The following is a 19,740-nucleotide window of genomic DNA, read 5'->3' as shown; positions in this document are numbered from 1 at the left end:
TGGACACCGTTTTCTTTTCACATAGTATTCATAAGGTGTGATCCATATCGACTACTTGGTGAATGATAAAACCAACTTGGCCAATTTGGTTGAACTACTACTAGCTACGAACAGACACCCCACCCACTCTATACGTTAGAATTGGCACCGTGCAACATCTTATTGATTTCAAATGTGAAAGTCACTCCTCGGACATTAAGTGAGGTCAAGAAGTTATCTCCCGCAGGGAACGACTGCCTCCACGTCGCTGGGTCAAGGTATCGAGCTAACAGGGGCTTGTGTTGAGAAAGAAATCGTAATTTTAGAGTTAACGTTTAGTTTCACTTTATTTGGTTTAAATATACATTTTTTAAAACGGTTGGGCATGTATTTTTGTATTTTATTCTATCATGTCAGGGGAGTTGTTATATAATTCTATTCCGTTATTGCGAACATCGCCAAATTGTGGTTCAACCTGTTGGAAAATCGAATTCGTTCATATTGTTCAATTTGTTATTGAGCAAAGTGACAGTTTGGAGTTCACGGAAGCTTTTAATAGAAATAAGTACGTCTAGTAAAAAAAAACAAATATAAAATTGTTTATCTAAAACACATATCAATAAAAAATTTGGACTATGCGCTGGAAATATTTCTACTATACAAGGTCTCTATGGTGGTAAAAACCAGATCCAGAGGACAAACCTCCTCTTAGTATTTCGTTATGAGAGGTGCAAGTACATACTTGTATAGTTTCATCAAATACTTACATACAATCCTTGATATTAAACAACTACAATCAAGACGTACTTAATTTCTCTAGTAGCTCTGATATGATAACATTGCTTCCATGCAAAAGCAATTCTTTTCTTTTTAGGCAGCATCGCTTGAAATTAATATTTTCACGTATTTATGAGGTTTTATTAGTTGGTAAAAGGTTAGGTTAGATTAGGTTATACTGATTGGCTGTCGCGCATACATATACATAGACATACAGGTTATTTGTTATGCAAGAAGGAGATTCAGTTTAATACGAGCGGAAGTCGCGCAGAACGTCAACGATTTTTTTTAAATTTTAAGAGCGGCTTGATATCTACTTTTGATACTCCATCTAGTCTTTTGAACTGAAACCGAGTTCTAGATATGGCTGGACAGAAAGAAGCACATTAATAATTCCAGCGTCTCCCTCATGCCTAGTTTCCTGCAATTTCTACATGCTGTGATGCCAGTAAGTTGAGACCTGTGACTAGGCCAACAACCATCCTGCAGTGTTTCGAGAGTCTTTCTTTTCGTCTGAGTAAAAAGCATGCGTGTTTTCCTTCTATTTCCTTTGCACATGATCTTGGCGATCCTGCTTGCCTTTAAGGCGTTATGTTTCCTATCGCCCTGATCCCTCCGTCAATCCTTTCGGAAATTTCGATATGTATTCGTTTTTAGCGACTTGCGTATTTCCTGAACTGGCTCAGTAGCCAAGCGGATGGCACTTTTGGCAATCTTATCGGCTTTTTCGTTTCCCGAAATGTCCTTGTGGTCTGGAACCCAGTATATGTGCAACCGAGTTCCGACAGCCACTATATCTACAGCCTTCCTGCTTCCAAAGATGTTCTCTGACGCGGTGCGATGTGAGATTATTACTTTAATTGCCGCTGATGGTATTATAGCTTCAATGAAACCGAAGTTAACGTTTTTTCTTGTTTTTATTACCAAATGTAGGTTTTATTTCTTTTTTGTAAAAGGCAAGCGTTACCACTTCGTTTTCGAAAAGCCTAGTTATTTTCACTTTTTCCACTTTTCAGTGCACTTCTTGGACTCACTGGCACAATGCATCTATGCAGGTAATACTGAAAGTAGCGCTAATAAAAACCGTTACAATTTCCATTGCGCTTTCGCCCTTGCTGCAAAGGACTTTCTCTTGTTCCAGTGCGGCATTGCCAGGATTTGCATGCAAATAAGACTGATTAATTGCGGCATGCGAGCATGTAATGCATTTCCGGCTGCCATTTATGCCTGCACAATGCAAAAGTGCATATGAGCTTTCCACATACGCAAACTTGATGTTGTGTGCAACCCATGAAGTGAGAATATAAATTAAGAAATATGTAAATAATTTTTTTTTTCCTTAAATAAACACACTTACAGCCGGCCAGCTTGCAGGCTGTGTTGCAAGATTTTGTGGCATTTATTTTACTTTGTAAAGAAATTTTCCGAGCGCAGGTGGATAATGCATTTCCGTCTAGGCATTTTGCGAAGGAAATAATTAAGAGAATTTTCTTGCAAAACCACAATGCTACATGCAATTTGCCGCATTAAATTTATTTCAAAAATCTTCTCCGACACGCTGTGCTAAAAGTAAGCTGCCCTACAATGATAAATGCCAACGCAAAGCTTTGGCTTAGACATCCGATTTACTAACACAGACATCGGCTTTGCAGGATGTGTAAATATAAACAACAACAATGATAAACCAAATACACATGCATGTATGTGTATGGGATGTGAGTGCATTTATAAACGCTCACTGCGAGCGAATGTCACGCAAATCATGAAAAATCACGTAGCAAGTGGAAGTAAAAATACGTTTCACATTCATTATGTCGGTTACTATTTGACATTTCGTCAATGTGCAAAAACTTAACTGCTCATATAGTTGCACAGTGTTGTACATACTCGTATGTACGTATGTGATTGAGAGCTAACTGGAATAGCTCTATAAGAAAATTAATACTAAGCATCATATCTAAACTGCTACAAAATGTACACAAAAGAAATATGTAGTAGTCGACATTAATTTCAGAAACACCACTTCTGTTACAATAGCGTTGTTTCTTCAACTTTAAGGTAAGGTTAAGTTATGGAAAAATTAATATTTCTAGATAACAAAAATGTGTGCGACAATTTCGCAGTAGTTATGGGCGGTGCTCATATTGAGCTCATGAGAGTTTAATTAAGAAATATCTGTCAAAAAACATTTATATTAGTAATTTATGTTTATTATAATTCAAGGTCGAACAATGATTCGAAACTGTTTGGTTTTCCAAGTCAATATCTTTTAAGTGCTAAATGGGACCATAAAGAATGTACTTTAATCTCATGTAATTTGTCTCCGTTAACAGTTTTTTGACCAGCTTAAATCTTGAAAATCTCTCAAATCAGCGATTGGCGTTTTATTGCGAATTAATCCGGCTGAGTAGAAAAAGTCGAAATTCATAAGTTGGATCTATAGGATACTTTATTTAATGTTATTTTGAAATATGGCTGTTATGACTTTTTATTCGAACGCTCCTCAAAGCGTCTCTTGTATGACGGTTTAATTAAAATCTCCGTTATATATATTTAGGGAATATAAATACCTCTTTCTGTTCGTTGTGAGGGTATTATTGAAGTGACAAATTTTGTTTCAAGAATGTCCAAATGGTTAAAAAGATATTTTTCTGTTGTAACGTTTTTCCTTTCGGCGATCAATTATTAACACATTTTCATATGAGATCACTAACGGGTACAATTCGGTCACATCTACCGTGATTGGATCAATTTAATATTTACAGGTGAGTCAACTTTTGTTTTGTTCAACCCTTTGAGACGTGTGTGGCTAAGAAAAGGACAATCGTTTATATAGGAGAGACAATACTGTGAACTACAAAAAACAATTTTTTTTCAAAAACCTTATGTTAGTTCTTTTCAGTTGCGGTGTTTGAGCCTTCAAGTCGAAATAAGATTATTTAATAAAGAAATAAGATATAGTATGAAGAAGTTTGATTGACAAACTTGAATGGCAGCTATACGCTATAGTGAACATATAGGCGATCAGAACAATTTCTTCGGATATAACCCGTGCCAAATTTCGTGAAGATATTTTGTCAATTTAAAATGTTTTTCAAACAAGAACTTGATTTTGATTGGTCTGTTTGAAAACAGTTATACGGTATAGTGATCCGATATCGGCGGTTCTGCCAAATTACAAAGTGTTCAAAACAATGTCCTAGTGTTACTCTGCATTTATTCGTATATTTATTCGGAACGCACGATTACAACAACCAACTCTACTGGACAGTACCCATCTAGCAATTGTAGAACAATAAAATGACGCAACGCGCAAAATGCGGCCATGAAATATGCCCAACTTCTCACACATGCACCTAAAAAATAAGTATTTTATTTGGTACAAATATAGGTACATACAAGTTTATATGTATGTAAGTAAGCAACATGCTACTCACTATCCTGATTAATGTTGCAACACTCCAACCGGCAATGAGCTATACTCAGTAAACACTTCCCCATCATACACACACTCTCACGCGCACTCATACCAATCTAGAGTAGACATAAGGCTCTATGTTGACCAGCATTCAGCATTGTCAACGTTTGCCAGTGCAGTAATCACTGGTCCTGCCTGTGCCTAATACATATCTAAATACTCTCTATGCCTCACATCATTTCCATCATCGGCACAAGCGGCACAGCAGCTTCATCAATGTCCAGAATACAGCAGCAAAACTCTAACACACACGCATATGGAGACAGTTGGTTATGTTGCAGTTTAATTTTTGCAAACGCCGCTCACGTTCGGCCCGACTCCGCTCGCACTATTCACACTCCATGTGTCACCAAGGTTATACGTGTATGGACATACTTAACGCGACTTTTATTTGTAATCAACTTAGCTAGCAGGTAGGCACGACCGTTGCCTTAATATGTATGCGACTCTGTGCGTATTGCAGTTAGGGCTCACCGCCTCTGACTGACCTAGGACTCCATCCCTACCTCCTCACATATGTATTTCAATACGCTTTTGTTGGTCAACTGCAAATGTTGAATTTCGCATTGCCACTGCATTAGTTCGTGTGATCATGAAAATGTGTCAGTCTGCGGCATAGAATTTGTGGCTCTTTTAAATTTCTCCAAATTTTTCTTGCTCTTGGTTTGTAAAGCCTGGGCTGTGTGTTATTATACTGATATAAGTATGCCTTCCTATTTCCATATTTTGCAATGAATTCAGCCGACAAAGTCGACCGCAAAGCTTTTTGGGTTGGCTAGTGGACCCATTCAAAATTGCCATTTACTATCATGGGTTAAAACTGTGTCGGTATTTAGACTCACTTTAGCTATCACTTTGAATATTGATAAATAATGCGTCTATAATCGCAAATGTAAATTAAAATACCCTTGCAATGAGAGTATCTTGGTACCAAACAAAATTCAAGATTTCAAATAAAAACCCACTGGAATCAGTCCTACCTTCATCAACCCTTTATACACCCAATTTACTGATTTTAAATTCTTAAATTGAGTCTATACCGCATATATATATCAGTCAATTGATCTTGATAAAACAGCAGTTTGTTCAAATATTTGAATGCTGTTATATACCTGTCTCTAGAATTATAAAAATATTGACGACATAACTTTGTCGGCCGACTCTGGAGCGTAATTTTAACCAAATTATAAAATATCGATGACGAAGTTCAGATTCATTACAGCTACAAAGATTGCTCAAAGTCATTATTTCGGTGCTCATGAACGACTTGTTCAACATATTTCTTTGATGTTGCCGTACTTGTTCGTAACAGTTCATTTTGGACACACACTGTCTAGCCTGTTCCAGACCTCTGATGATATCCATTAAATAATTTTTCCGTATCAGCACTATTTTTTCATAATAAAATTCTTTTTCGAAAATTTTGTTCAAATTGCGTCATTTAAATTATCATGTCTGGCAAATCAATCAACCGACAGTTATGAAATCTATACACATCTCTTTTGAGGATTAGGTCTAAAGGTCAACCCGCCGGATATTTAGAGTTTCGTTCTTTTTTATATCAAGCATAATCGTTCTCTGTTATCCGGTAAAACGGAGTAATTACTTTTCTACTTCGGGAAAGTTGAAAATTATTAAGAATATTGAAAGTTGATCGAAATTATCAAATCTTTCACCACGAAATTTCACCCGAACTGGTTTACAAGTATTTAAATTGCGCAGAAAAATTTTGCAGATGTTTTTTGTGAGTAGTCTACTTTACCACGAACAAAAGCAATTGAGTGGCATAAAATTAATGAACCAGTTCTTGAAAATCGTTGTTTTGGCATCAGGGAGATAGCAGAGGATCTCAAGATTCCTTATGGATCGACTCAACACATTTTGGTTAATGTTTTGGGTATGAAGCCTATCAATGCTAGAATGCTACCAAAAGGTCTGCATCTTTTGCAAGAATAACGTCGCTTAGAGTTTGCAGAAGTGATGCTAGACAACGCAGCTGAGAACTCTATTATACATTGATAAAACACATCATTACTGGTGCCGAAACGGGGATTTATGAATATGACTAGCGAATGGTGATCCAAAAATGAGTCGTAACCGAAAAAACCAAAATACACTTAAAGCCATTCCAGCCGCGACTTATAATAAATGCATGGGAAATTTGTTTAAAAATTATTGTGCTTCTTTTGGCTAAAAAGCCGTTTTTGAACGGTAATAAAGATTTGTATTAAAATAACTGAAAATGTAGTTTTTTCGTTGGTGCTGGTCTAATACAGATTAGATGACATTACTAAAATTTCCTACACACATGAAATAAAATCTGAAATTTCCTGCATGGCTTTTTCTATATTCCTGATTACTCGAAATATGCGCTCCATCCCATTCAATCTCTTACTAATGAGCGAATATGGCTGCGGTCTAAAAAATAGTATAAACTTTAGTGCTGCATAACCTTGCAGTGTATCACTCTGTATTTAGTGTCAAGTTAACCACAAATATTTTTGCTTTCACGCCCACTAAACTTTTGCAGTATATCTTTTAAATGCATGTGTTAATTTGATTTAACATTTTTACACTCTTTAAGAGCAGATTTCCTTTTCACCAAGGTTGCAAAGCAGAAAGTTATACATTACATGCAACACTGTTGGCTGCAATCATCGCACAATAAGAATTGTTGCTTTGTTTTTGCTAACAATAAACACATGCAAATTTTTGTGAATGTATGTCAACATATTTGTAATATTCTCAAAACTACCGAAGCAAATTCAATTTTAAATTTAAAATAGCTTTTAAGAATTGCTTCCTTTGGAATTTCAATTAAATCGACTTCAATAGATTATCACCTAATAGCATATACGCACATAAGCAAGTACATACTTGTATGTATGTATATGCATATTGTTGCATGTATTATCTGTACACCTTTGGAGACACGTTTCGCCTGCTGCAATATCGTCAACTGCCACTTTTCAGCCGCAAGTGGCACGCATTCTTGTGCGAAAATCAATTAAAATCTGAAAATCTGCAAATCAATGTGAAAATGCATACATACACCAACACATATGTACGTACTCGAACAAAGCTTGTCCAAAAATTGAGACATCTACACAAAGGCTCAGCACTAATAGCTGAAGTGCTTATGCATGCTTGTATATGTACAAGGTTTTACATTAATTGTGTATACTCATGTTGCATGCAACATATGCACATTTTTATATGTGTGTTGGTCTGCAATCAACTGTCATTTTGACTTTGCCCTGGCGAGCGTGGCTGACCACAATTTCCAAAGTTTTTATCTCTACTCCTGCTCTATTTGCATGGTCTTAGTACTGTTGCGAATTTTTGTTGTTGCTAGCACAAAAAATGAATATTGTAAAGCTTTTATACTCTTGCAACATGTTGCATACAGTATAAAAATGTATCCTTATATAGATCAACATTTTTCAAGGACATTTTGTATTGTAAAATAGTTTTGCAAACATTCGGATTTCTGTTTTTGAAAAGTGGACCTCGGTTTAGTTCATAATATATCCGTAAATCATATTTCGAATTTTGGCGAAAATATTTTTCCCATTACCTTGATATCTTCAAAGCCCGAGTCAGCGTTTGTTATCGTTAGAGGAAAGAAGTTTTACCGTTGTCGTTAAAGTAGAACGCTCAGCCTGAAATGAACCGTGAAAAGATAAAAGAATTTTAATAGGTTTTTTGAATAATTCAACGCATAATATATAAAAATTCCTAAATCAGCGCAGCAGAAAGTTCTTGACTCAAAGTACTACAATACTTGTATTAATTCTTTCCATACCAAGAAAAACTCAATGGGTTCTAAGTTTCCATCAGGGTATTTAACAATACTGGCAGCATTTTACCGGTCGAAACCTATAACGTTTGTATACTAAATTTTAAAAATAAAAAATAAAAACCAGTGAGTATTTGCTAAAGAGTTTAATAACTAAGAGTGTATAGATTTCCAGAAAAATTACAAATATATTATATGATATTTCATTAAAAATCTTATTAATTAATTATAATCACGCTTGCGTCAAATAACATAATTGGTTTGTATTTTGAATGAAATCGGCTGCATTTTATAAAATCACTAGAATTTTTAAAGATCCCATTTGTAATGAAAGTATTTTTATGTCCATATAATTTAGAGGTTTGAAATGCCTTGGATATGTTTATTTAAATAAGCCTATTATCGCTAGCTTTTGACTTTACGGAGTTTCTGCTTTTTAGAGTTATGAGATATTTTTTTAAATTACTGCATCATAGTTTTCGCTTTATTGTATCAATTTTACTAGTTCAGGTGATTTCATTTTTATTAACGATTTTTTCTCCGCTTTCTAATGAGATAAATGTTGAATTTTTTCGATTTGGTTTTATAAACAAATAATATTTTATGCAATTTGGAACTAGTTTTACTTAGTTTTTTTTTTAATGAAAAATGTACATTAGGCTCTTTACTTACTAATTTATAAATTTGGAAGGAATATTCACAACTCCAAAATGTTTCATATTGCATGACTCATATATATATATGATCAGAAGAATAAGAAGTTAAGCACCCTGTGTACCCTTAACCAACAGCTTGTCTCATCAACCTGAATATTTTGCTATAAGCTATATTGTGCAGCCTTCACTATGTCAAATCCAATGACAAAAAGTTATCTAAATGAGTAAAAGTAATACTTGAATGGACTTGTACTGCCATTATCGAGAATTATTAATCAAATGACAATTTTATCTATTGGACTAACACCCATTGATTTGACTTTTACTAAACCATATGTACTACTACGTTGCCAAGTTGTCACAAATATATGAAACTACTATCACAATAAAATGGCAACCATTTTCACTACTTTGACATAGACTTTCATTGAATTTGACGTAGTGAAAATAGTACATAACGCCATTAGTCACTATGATTAATAAAATTTTTGCGGGATTACTACTCTTATTATAATTTTTCTTTAAAATCAAGTGTTGTTTCAAGTAGTGAAAGACGAGAAAGCACAGTCCTGCAAACTTCGTATAATAAGATTTTATTGTATGTCTCTATTTTTTTAATGCCTACTTTTTTTATTAGAAAATAATTATAAAACCGAATTAACAAATTTTTGATTTTTGGAATATTTTTCATATATTTTAAATAAAGTTTTATTTAACGTAAGAAGTATGAAAATTTTTTTTTTATTTGAACAAAGAAAACAAAATTATGTATGTATAGAATTCCGAAGAACACACATTTATGCAAAAACTTTTAGTTGTTTTACAAAGTGCTTCACGCATCAAAATTCATCAATACCGAAACATCTGAATAGTCTTAAAAGCTACACTTGCCCATGTATGAATATATTCGATGTGATGATAAGCTTTGTACAAGTATGCTGTCTGAATGGTCTTTGCAGATTCTTCTTCTGCGAATTGCATGCAACTTTCAACTCGCTTTGATTGCTGTTGCATATTGAACGACCCACCACACCACTTTACTTTCCACCGCCTTTGCTTAGAAACACACCCACGTACATATTTTAATATATATATGTGAGTGCACCAACACATATGCAATGCTCTGGCTATTCTTCATTGGAATAATAACAAAATGTCACTCGCTTCGGTTGCTCTGTGGTTTCTGCTTCACTTCAGCATTTTACAACAAAATATTTTCCAAATTGCATTGACTTCAATACCTTTTGAACTGAACTCGAACTCGAGCTCAAATTGATGAACTGATTTTTAATGTTTTTCTTGTTTTTGTTGTTATTTGTTCTTGATTTCAGCATTTGTATCAGCGTATCAGTATACTTGCATGCCAGACCATTGCTGATTTACCCTTTCAACCAACACAGCTTTGTTGTTGTTGCAATTGCTAAAATGTCCAACAAAACCACACAATTCGGTAGTTCGGTAGTTGCAGAGAGCCGCAATCGATTTAGATACAAAAAGTGCTGGCTTCACTACCACTGCTCCGACTATTTGCATATGAGTTAGTTAGCAACTTTAAATGTTGTCTCTGGTCACTTCGTGATTTGCCTAGAAGCACGTAAAGTTTTCCTAATCAATAGGTGTTGCATGTTTCACCATTGAATGTTGATTTACAACGAAGCTGCATGAGGCAAGCATGCTTCGTTGCAGCACCTTTTGGGTGAGGAGAAGCAAAATTATTTGGAAATACTGAAAATTTCATATGATTTATTGGGCTACTTAAGAGAATCGTACATGCAAGTTAGATCACGTTTTGAGGCAGCAATCTTTTGATAATTTATACAAACTATTTAGTTTTTAAAATACTTTTTCTCGAACACCTCCAAAAAATTACTACATATGTATGTAGTTGACAATATACTATCATTAACGAAATTTTCTACAACGTCGCAATTACGACTGACAAATCCCCTAACGTTAATCTAAATAAATCTATCGACAAGATTTCTTTCAATATCGAACTTCAATTGTTATCGAATGCCTCGTGGAGCTCCTTCCGTATTTTAAGTACTTAGTCTTGCCATAAATTCCGTTACAAAGTTAAACATACACCGATGACAATTCGCAGAAAACAGTGCCGTTCTTTTAATATGCAGTGTCTACTTATATATAATAATCAGTTTCATGTTTGCATTCACTCATTAACAAAGGAGTGGGGAGTTAAAGAAAATCATATTGCTCTGATTGCTTGATAAACGTATATGTACTATATAGTACGTGTGGGTTGGCGCAAGTGAGTATTATAAGCTTTTCTCGAAACGTCTACAGTTGATGAGTCAAGAAAGGATCCTTTTTACAGGGGAAATAGTTTTCACAGTTTAAGGTTAAAACTGTGACAAAAATGAACCAGCAAAATGTCTTAGAAGACGTATTAAAGCAGATAAGCAATACTCCCTTCGGAGAGTATTTGATTTTCCTGCTAAATTCCGCTCCATTACACAAAGTAAAATTCACCCATGTTTCAAAGCTGCAAATGATTGACTGTCGGTAAGTCCAGTTTCGAATCTATTGGACTACGGTTTATGGTCAGAGTTGGAGAACGTAGCCGGTCGAATACCCCACAGAAGTTTAGAGAGTCTCAAGAAGTCTTTAGTTCGAGCCAATAGAAACAGGAACTGTGCGTGCTGCTATTAATCAATTGCCGACTCCTTTGAGGGAATGTGTACAAGCAAAACATAACTGAATCAATATGACACAGTCATAAAAAGTGTAATGTGGATGCGCTGTAATCGATTTCTCAACCTAATCATAATAGAGATGACTTTTTTCTGATGCAATATACGGACAGCAGAATTATACAATTGTCAGTTTAGTTAACTTTTTTGTCAATACATTTGACATATTGAATACCTCGCATTAGAATACATATAAAAATAGTTTAACAGCTGTGGTTGGTCGTACGTCAGTTTTATTGGGTTCAGAGTATTGTATTCGAATAAAATATTCGAACTTTAAGTAAAATGAAAATGAATCTAGTATAAAGACGTGTCTTTGATTTGTCAAATTTTACTCTCCAGTGAACCGAACAAACTATACAGATGCTCAAACAAACGGACAGTGCTTATGGTGCAATCCTACTCTAACATGTCTTCTGAGGCATACGCAATATTATTATGATAGTATGAGAGATACGTAAGAAAACGTTGTTGCAGCCCTTTATTTTAGTTTTCTATGAACTACTACCATTGATTTGAAGTCTTATGTTTTAGAAATATAGAAAAAAGTATTTTATATTTTCATTTGTCATTTGAAGAATTCATAATGAATTCAACTAGATAACTTTGTTGTTGCTTTTGCATGTACATTTTTTTTGCAACCGAGCAGTAGAGAGTAGAGAAATGGTGAATCGAAGACATCTTATGATTGCTTTCAGAAAAAATGTATTCAATAAATTTATGGAAAATTTTGAAAAGTGCTACTAACTGCTAAAGCGTTATTCGGTAGGTCGAGGATACTAACATCAGAAACGTCAAATAGAACAGTTAGAGAACTTTCGGTAAAAGAAGGATAAAATTTTAAGATTATAGCAACACTTTACGGAAATTTGCCACGTAAATATTAATGGAATAGTATTATTTAAAATTTTGTTAACATTTAGAAAAATTAAGCTTACTAAATGGTGTATCCTTCATGACATAATCAAATGTGACACACTTTTAAAACGATCGCTGGTAGTCATTACTCACAGATACTTTTTTTCTTCACAAACCACAAATTTATCCTCAAAGGCGGCACACTTTGTAAGCGCATAAATATGTTAGTTGCTCACATGTATTCATTTGCCAAGCTCGAGCGCCAAACTTTAAAAATTACCATAAAATTACAGCAGTCAAGTAGCCCTTAATTGACCTAACCACATATGTTGCTCGTACCAACACTAACAACACCACCACCACCAGCACCGGCAGCAACATGAAAATATACCAACTACATGCACATTGTAGGTAATTTACTACTGCTGCTTCCCCACCACCACATAGACTAACACTTTGTTGGCATTCTTTTTGATTTATGGTCTTTGTCTTTGCAGTTCATCCTGTCATTCAAGTACCGAATCAATTAGTTGGCGCACCGCTTGGCACTGATGTGCAGATCGAGTGTCACGTCGAGGCCTCACCAAAATCAATTAACTACTGGATTAAGGACACTGGTAAGTTTGTTAGAATACTCTACTGTTATAAACGTATGTGTGTTTGTATGCGTTTGTATGTAAATGCCTACCGGATATGATGTAGTGTGATACGGTGTGTGGCATTATGGCCACTACGCTGCTAGCACACAGTGGGTAATGGTGAGTCATTATTTTTGCATTTTATAGACATTTCGTACACATGCTGCCCTTACATAATGACACTGCCACATATGCATACAAATGTGCCTATGTAGGTACGCACATTAGTACTGGCCCAATTAAACAGTTAATGGCTATAAAGTCAACTATTGAACCGAGCTAAGGTCAAATTGCCAACAAACGAGAGTTGAACTGACCAAGGGTCATAGGCAGTTGGATGAATGATTCAATACATAGTGCTTGCACCTCTGAAGGTAAAGGGTGCTTTTTTAGACATGTGGTTCAAGACGAAATATAACTCATACAATTTATGTATTTGATGTTCTGGCTAAGAATTTAGGTTTATTAAACAGATAAAGGTTTGCCATTATGTTTTACATATGTCAGCAATACACGCCGAATATTATTTTTAGGCTTATCTGCGTAGGTAAGCGACTTTATATAACCCCTCTCAAAATATTGTAGTACAGCGGTGTTAAATCGCCCGATCTTAGAGGTTACGGTGACGCACGATATATAAGAATATAATAAATGTTAGTTAGTTAGTTAAAGCTTGGGTTGCTAAAGACAAACTTCTTTGATGCTAAAATAGCACCTGAAAATGAATAAAAGCCCTCATGTAGATCCTTACATTATACCTTATTACGCAAAAGCGGAACCACCAAGATTGAAGTGCAGAGAAGTTCCAGAGAAGTCCTCTTCCACAAATTTTCAAAATTTGCATCCCGAAATATGTCTACCCTCACAATAGAAACGTCCATTGGACAGTGCTCGGTTATAACTTTCTTACGCCTTGTGGAGAATGAGTGGTCCACTAAATCTTTCACAAAAGTTGTTCAGTAGTAGCTCATAGGATGTCAACGGCACTCTCCAGAATCACGACGCAGATCAACTCTTTAACAACACATACGAATAATGATCGTGTTTGTCATACAATACGGTTAACTCTAATATGCCTTTAAGCTTTACTCTGCACAAAAATCGAATATTGTATTCGAAATTTAATCGGCGATTTCTAGCCTGTGCATTGTTGAATGAAATCGTAATTGAAAGGTATTAAGGACAACTTAACAATAAGTAAACAACATATGTTGTATATATAACCAACTAGATTATTTATATGTACATATAGAAAGGTTAATGCTTTTTAAATGAAAACTAAACAGAATGAAAGCAATAGGAAGAAAACAAGCAAATATTGTAGACGAATTGGTAATACACTTTCTCCATACACTGGGATGTCTCCCAAATAGAGTACTTGCTGTTGTTGCTGTTAAGACGAGTATGACATATTATTTCAAGTAAATAATGTTTATTTATTTTATTTTACAATGTGTTGCTAAAATTAGTACATATGTATAACATATAATATTGTCTACTTAGAATCCAATTTCAGAAGTTCATTGCTGGAATTGTGGAAAGTGGATGTGAGGTTCCATTGTATGAAAATTAATTAAATTTTGAATAGGAATTGCCATAAAATAAAAGCACTTAAACTTTTTTTTGTTAGTTTTAACACGATATTAGTAAGAAAAACTCGTCGCTAGAGTTTTGTTGTGCTCTATCTGAAAATATATAAGTTATCTGATGAAACAGAAGAAGCGCCAGCCGAATGGCTAATGACTTCCTAACTACATATGTGAAATTAATGATTTACATTAATCGCGAGATACAACTGCCGTTAGGAAAAATATGCCAAGTGGATATTTTAGTGTATTCTGTAATTTTAGAAGGCCTTAAAGTTCATACGTAGACTTGACTATAGTAATAATGAATCTCCGAATATTAAAAGCATGATAAAAGAAAAAGTTTATTTTAAAAAATTCGAAACTCCGAGTGGTTTTGGCAGATCATTCAAATTGGAATAACAACTGTAATAATAACAACTATTGACAGATTTATATTTTGATATATAGGAAATATTTCTGTCAGACATATTTTTGAGAAAAGATCAGGTTTCGGCATAAGAAAACATGATAACATACAAAATCCTTAAAATATTAGTTGAAAATGATATAAAATTTTTCTTTATTATTTCCATTTATTCAACTTAAAGTTCAATTAATAACATATCACGATCCGTATCATGTTACCACATAAATATATAGCTTCAAGAAATATTTTAAATCATGCCTAATGTTAACATAACTTTTACTCCAACCGAATTGTTTCACTGAAAGAGTGTTTGGGACACCTTTTTTCATTTAGTTTGAAAGATATTTGAAAGCCCTTTGAACACTGTTAAAAGTTTTAGGTACTTTCCGAAAATGGTGTGGAACTACCTCTCTTCTACATATTCTTAACATAATTAAGTTTATATCCAAATCACTTAACTATTGCTTATTTTATACCAATATTTTTAAATGTTATTAATGAATAATTTGACTATTTGCCAATATTTATGGTGTTTGAGCGTACTAGAACTATTAACCAGAACCAGTACTAAAATTACGCCCCGAATCTGTGATAATATAATTACTACCTGGGAATGCTGGTACCAATAATTCAACAGCCATAAGCAAAACTTGAGGATATTCATGTTTATTTTTACAAGAAAAAAATCAATTTGAATACGAAGCGGTATTGTTGGCCTTTAATATGGATGACCAATACAATTGTGTTAGTTATTATACCCACAAAGTTTGTACACACAAAAGGAAACGTCGGATACAATATAAAATATACATATATACCTACATAAATGGTCATTGTGGCGAGTTGAGTTGATTTAGTCATTTCGTCTGTCTGACTGTCTATCTTCACATATCCTCTTGCGATATCTATATGAAATTTCCATACATCCTGAAGAAGCTGCTCATTCGTAGGAAACGCCGATATCGGAGCACTATACGATATAGCTGCCATACAAACTAAACGAACAAAACCAAAAAAGCCCTTGTATGGTATTTTTTTATTTGGCAAGATATCTTCAAGATATTTTGTGTTTATTCATTGCTTAGGTTGGACCATTATAGCATATAGCTCCTTACATTTATACCAGAACTTGATTTTGATCGTTTGAATTAAGTTCGGATAAATTTTTCAGGGTTTTTCTCCCTTTTTCTCAATATAGATACAAAATTTTTTAAAAAATTGCCTCATCCGAACTGCTGACCAACACGGGTCAAATGTCAACTACCCTGCTGGTCTACTAATTCTGAGCTTTTTCAGTTAGTAGTTGATTTGAATTCGTATAGTTGGGCTGAATATACATAAATAGAATAGAAGAATTTTTCGAGAAATCTAGTTGATTTTTGGATACACTGAATTTTGACTAAAAAAATAAAATAATTTTCTACAAAATTTTAAGCCAATCTCTTATCTTTGACAGTATTCTTAGCCTAATTCATCCAATTTTTTTTTGTTTTTTAAATCGCTATCGTCAAATGTAATACTTTACTAAAGTATTATAAAGGATTATACATACTTTCACAAAGCATCACTTTTTTCATATACAGATTAGATGACAAAATCCTCTTGACGTACTCTAATGCTAAGACCTGCATCTCTAACCATCTTTCATGTTCAACTACGATTTGCATTAAACTTTTTTACAAATACTTAGTAATCAAATTACACACAGAGTACTGTTATTTTGATAAGGCTTAAATTGTATATGGTGTTTATATATTATATAATAAATATGAATCCAAGGACAGAGTTATTAACTTGATTTTCTTACAACAGGTGAAATGATTGTGTCCTCACTGAAGTATCATGTACAGGAATCCTCTAAATCCCTATACGAAACAAAGATGACAATGATTGTGCGTAAATTCCAAAAGGACGACGTTGGCTCTTATCGCTGTATAGCGAAGAACTCTCTTGGTGAGGTGGACAGTAGCATAAGACTTTATGGTGAGTTTAAAATGCACTTTTCCGTCATTACTCGTTGTTTTTACTCGCTGCCTTTGAGCATTAACAGTTATTTTCTCAACATGTAGCGTATCTTTATTTGCTTTTTATTATTATTATTATTGTATTTCTTTCCGTTTTTTTCCGTTGTCTTCATCTTTATTTCAATTACGTTGAGCAATTTGCTGCCAACACTGATGGCCATAAAATTGAGCGCCAAAGCTGGACCTGGCCTCGGTCTCTGATTAACATGTGCGGAATTTTACTCACTTTTGCTTTTACGCGTTGTTTTGTTTTTTCCTGTCTTTCATTTCATTTTCTCATTTTCCATCGTAGCTTTTATTTACAATTTTATTTATATATGTACATGTTTGGTCTCACCACAGAAATACCCGGTCCAAATCGTAAAAACCCAGCCGGCAAACACGGCGTTGGCGGCAACAACGACGCGGACACCAATGACGTACTGAAAATGAAACAAGTCAAAGTCACATATCAGCCAGACGACGAGGACCTATACGGCTCAGCAGAGGATTTCGATGACAGCGAATTGCCCTTGCCACCATTAACGCCGAACATCTATTACACTAACGGTCAGAAACAGCCGACGCATAGACCGGCCATGTCCGGCGCTGGTATAGGCGGCAGCAATGGTGGCACAAATGGTGTTGGTAATGGTGGTGGTGCCTCTGATGGTCGCCATCATCACCACAACTCAGCTGGCGGCACTGGTGGTGGTGGCATTGGTGGCGGTGTCGGCGGTATTGGCAACCTGGATTTTGGTAACTTGGACGCCACCAGTGGCGGCCTCAGTATTGTTAGTGGTTTCGCGGTAACTCTTTTTCGTGGCATAACGCGCGAGCCTACATTTCAACGCGGCACTACTGACACATTTGGCGGCGCAACCAAAGTATCCAACGTTATGGACAATAAGGAGCTGAAAGCGCCCACCACGGATACACAACATGGGCGCTTTGCGTCACTTTGGTCGTGGTGGTGGTGGTGGCAACAGCAGCTGGACAGCAGCTATTACCGTTGGCGTGGCCATTGGCAGCAAGCGCTGCTCATTTTGCTCGTTCCCAGTTTAATCACTTCGTTCTGCTGGCATTTATTATAATACGCGGTTGTCGTTAAATGCCAATGCGTGGCTCCAACGCGGCGTGCCAATACACCAGTAAAATCGCGCGTCAGCGCCAACCGTGAAGAGGAGGTTGGCAATGCGGCGCGCGTAGTGAACGACGCGCAAGTGCGGCAATGCTCGGCGGATGCTGTCAATGTGTCGAAAATGTCGAAGTCGGATGTGGCGTCTCCTGTTGCGGTTACCAGTTGAATTTTGCGTTGCGTTGTGTTGCGTTCAAACTGAATTTAGACAGGTAAGTATGAAAACATAAAATCCAAAAATCTAAAAAAAAATTTAATTAAAATAAATCAAATAATGAGAGACATACATACGAATAGTATTTACAAAAATCCTAAAACGCATTAGTTTAGTTAAACCAAAACTATAAAATACTAGTCTAATTGAAAATTAAAGTTTATAATATAAAGAACAGAGTCAGTTAATAACCGATTTTTCATTCGCTATATAAAATATTATTGTGTACTGAAAAAGCCACAAAAATGTTAAGCTGTTGAATAAGTTATCTAGAAATTGAAGTTGGCAAAAGTTAAATGTTATAAAGGTGAAAAATAAGGTTATATTATAATTAAATAGGATTTTGTACATACTAGTTTATATACATACTTATATATACATATATATAATCATTAACTATGGTTGGAGTTATATAACTCTCACTTTAAATATTTAAGTTAGTGAGTAAGGCAAGCAATCATGTAATGATTAAGCTATTCGGAAAAAAATATATAGTAAATTTTTATGTTTGTAAATATTAGTATCGATGTAAAATAAGTGTAGTATAAATTTGTATACCTTTATTATTATATAATCGCTCAGCAGTTTTTTTTTACATAAAAGTCCTTATTAAAAGTCATACAGCCGAATTTATTATATACAAATATAATTGTTTTTTAACTTTAATAGCAAAATTGTGTCCAAATTTGAAAATGTAACGGCGCACAATGGCAATTTTTGGTAACAATAGGCGCGACTTGGAAAGCCACTTAATGGCATCTTAAAGCTATTAATATGAATCAGAAGGGCGAAAAGGCTGTTGCTTGGACCAGAGCTTACACATTTTTCAAATATGGAAAAGTAGAGAGTGGGTCAAGGCTCTTAACACTTTTGAAACGATGGCTCAAAAAAATTGAAAAAGTAGATACAAGCTTTTATTAGGGATATCCTTTACTTCTTTACTTTTGCTTAGACACTGCTATAATCCGGAGATTTGTAAAGAAAGCTTGACAGGTGTTTCGTGAAATGTTCGGCATTTCATCACGTGTATAGCATGTTAATTTTATATAATATCACTGAGCTGCTATTTGAAACCTTAATGTTGAGATATCTTCTTAAGAAAAGTACAATGAGGGCAAGTCTCGATAGAAGTTGTGTAAGCAATTAGGCTTCATTTCTATGTCATATCTCGCGCAACATTTTGCGTATTTCAACAATGTTGTTGAAACATGTTGCCATTCTTGTTGAAACCGCGATGGTTGTTTAAAATCATTTGCTTGAAATTGTTGTTCAAAACTGGCAATAGAGAAGTGAAGGAACTCTGAATAAAATTCTTTTTTTTTAAATTCAAACTGCAGTGTAATTTTTTTCCATTTATTTTTTGAATCCTGTACAAATTTCGTTTTAAACATAAGAATTATTTATATATTAGAAATAAAAGAAGTATATATAATTTTGGTTGGTAACGAACATACACCTCTATGATCGCTTGAAATTCTAAGAAGTCCGGACTGT

The 19,740-nt window shown here is 34.7% G+C and overlaps 1 protein-coding gene across 1 annotated transcript in view; it reads left to right on the top strand.

Moving 5' to 3' along the window:
• The window catches only part of DIP-alpha (Dpr-interacting protein alpha), a 54,630-nt gene extending 36,318 nt beyond the window's left edge, over window positions 1-18,312 (top strand). The window contains exons 7-9 of the mRNA XM_014248201.3: window positions 12,756-12,875; window positions 16,704-16,874; window positions 17,258-18,312. Coding sequence (XP_014103676.3) covers window positions 12,756-12,875; window positions 16,704-16,874; window positions 17,258-17,988 — 1,022 coding nt within the window. The 3' untranslated portion in view covers window positions 17,989-18,312. The remainder of the gene's footprint in view (window positions 1-12,755; window positions 12,876-16,703; window positions 16,875-17,257) is intronic.
• The last annotated feature ends 1,428 nt before the right edge of the window (window positions 18,313-19,740 follow it).

The sequence above is a fragment of the Bactrocera oleae genome, chromosome 5 (genome assembly GCF_042242935.1).
Source record: "Bactrocera oleae isolate idBacOlea1 chromosome 5, idBacOlea1, whole genome shotgun sequence".
In the NCBI taxonomy this organism is placed as follows: Eukaryota; Metazoa; Arthropoda; class Insecta; order Diptera; family Tephritidae; genus Bactrocera; species Bactrocera oleae.
The sequence above is the reverse complement of the archived record's forward strand: the minus strand, read 5'-3'. Positions and strand labels throughout refer to the sequence as shown.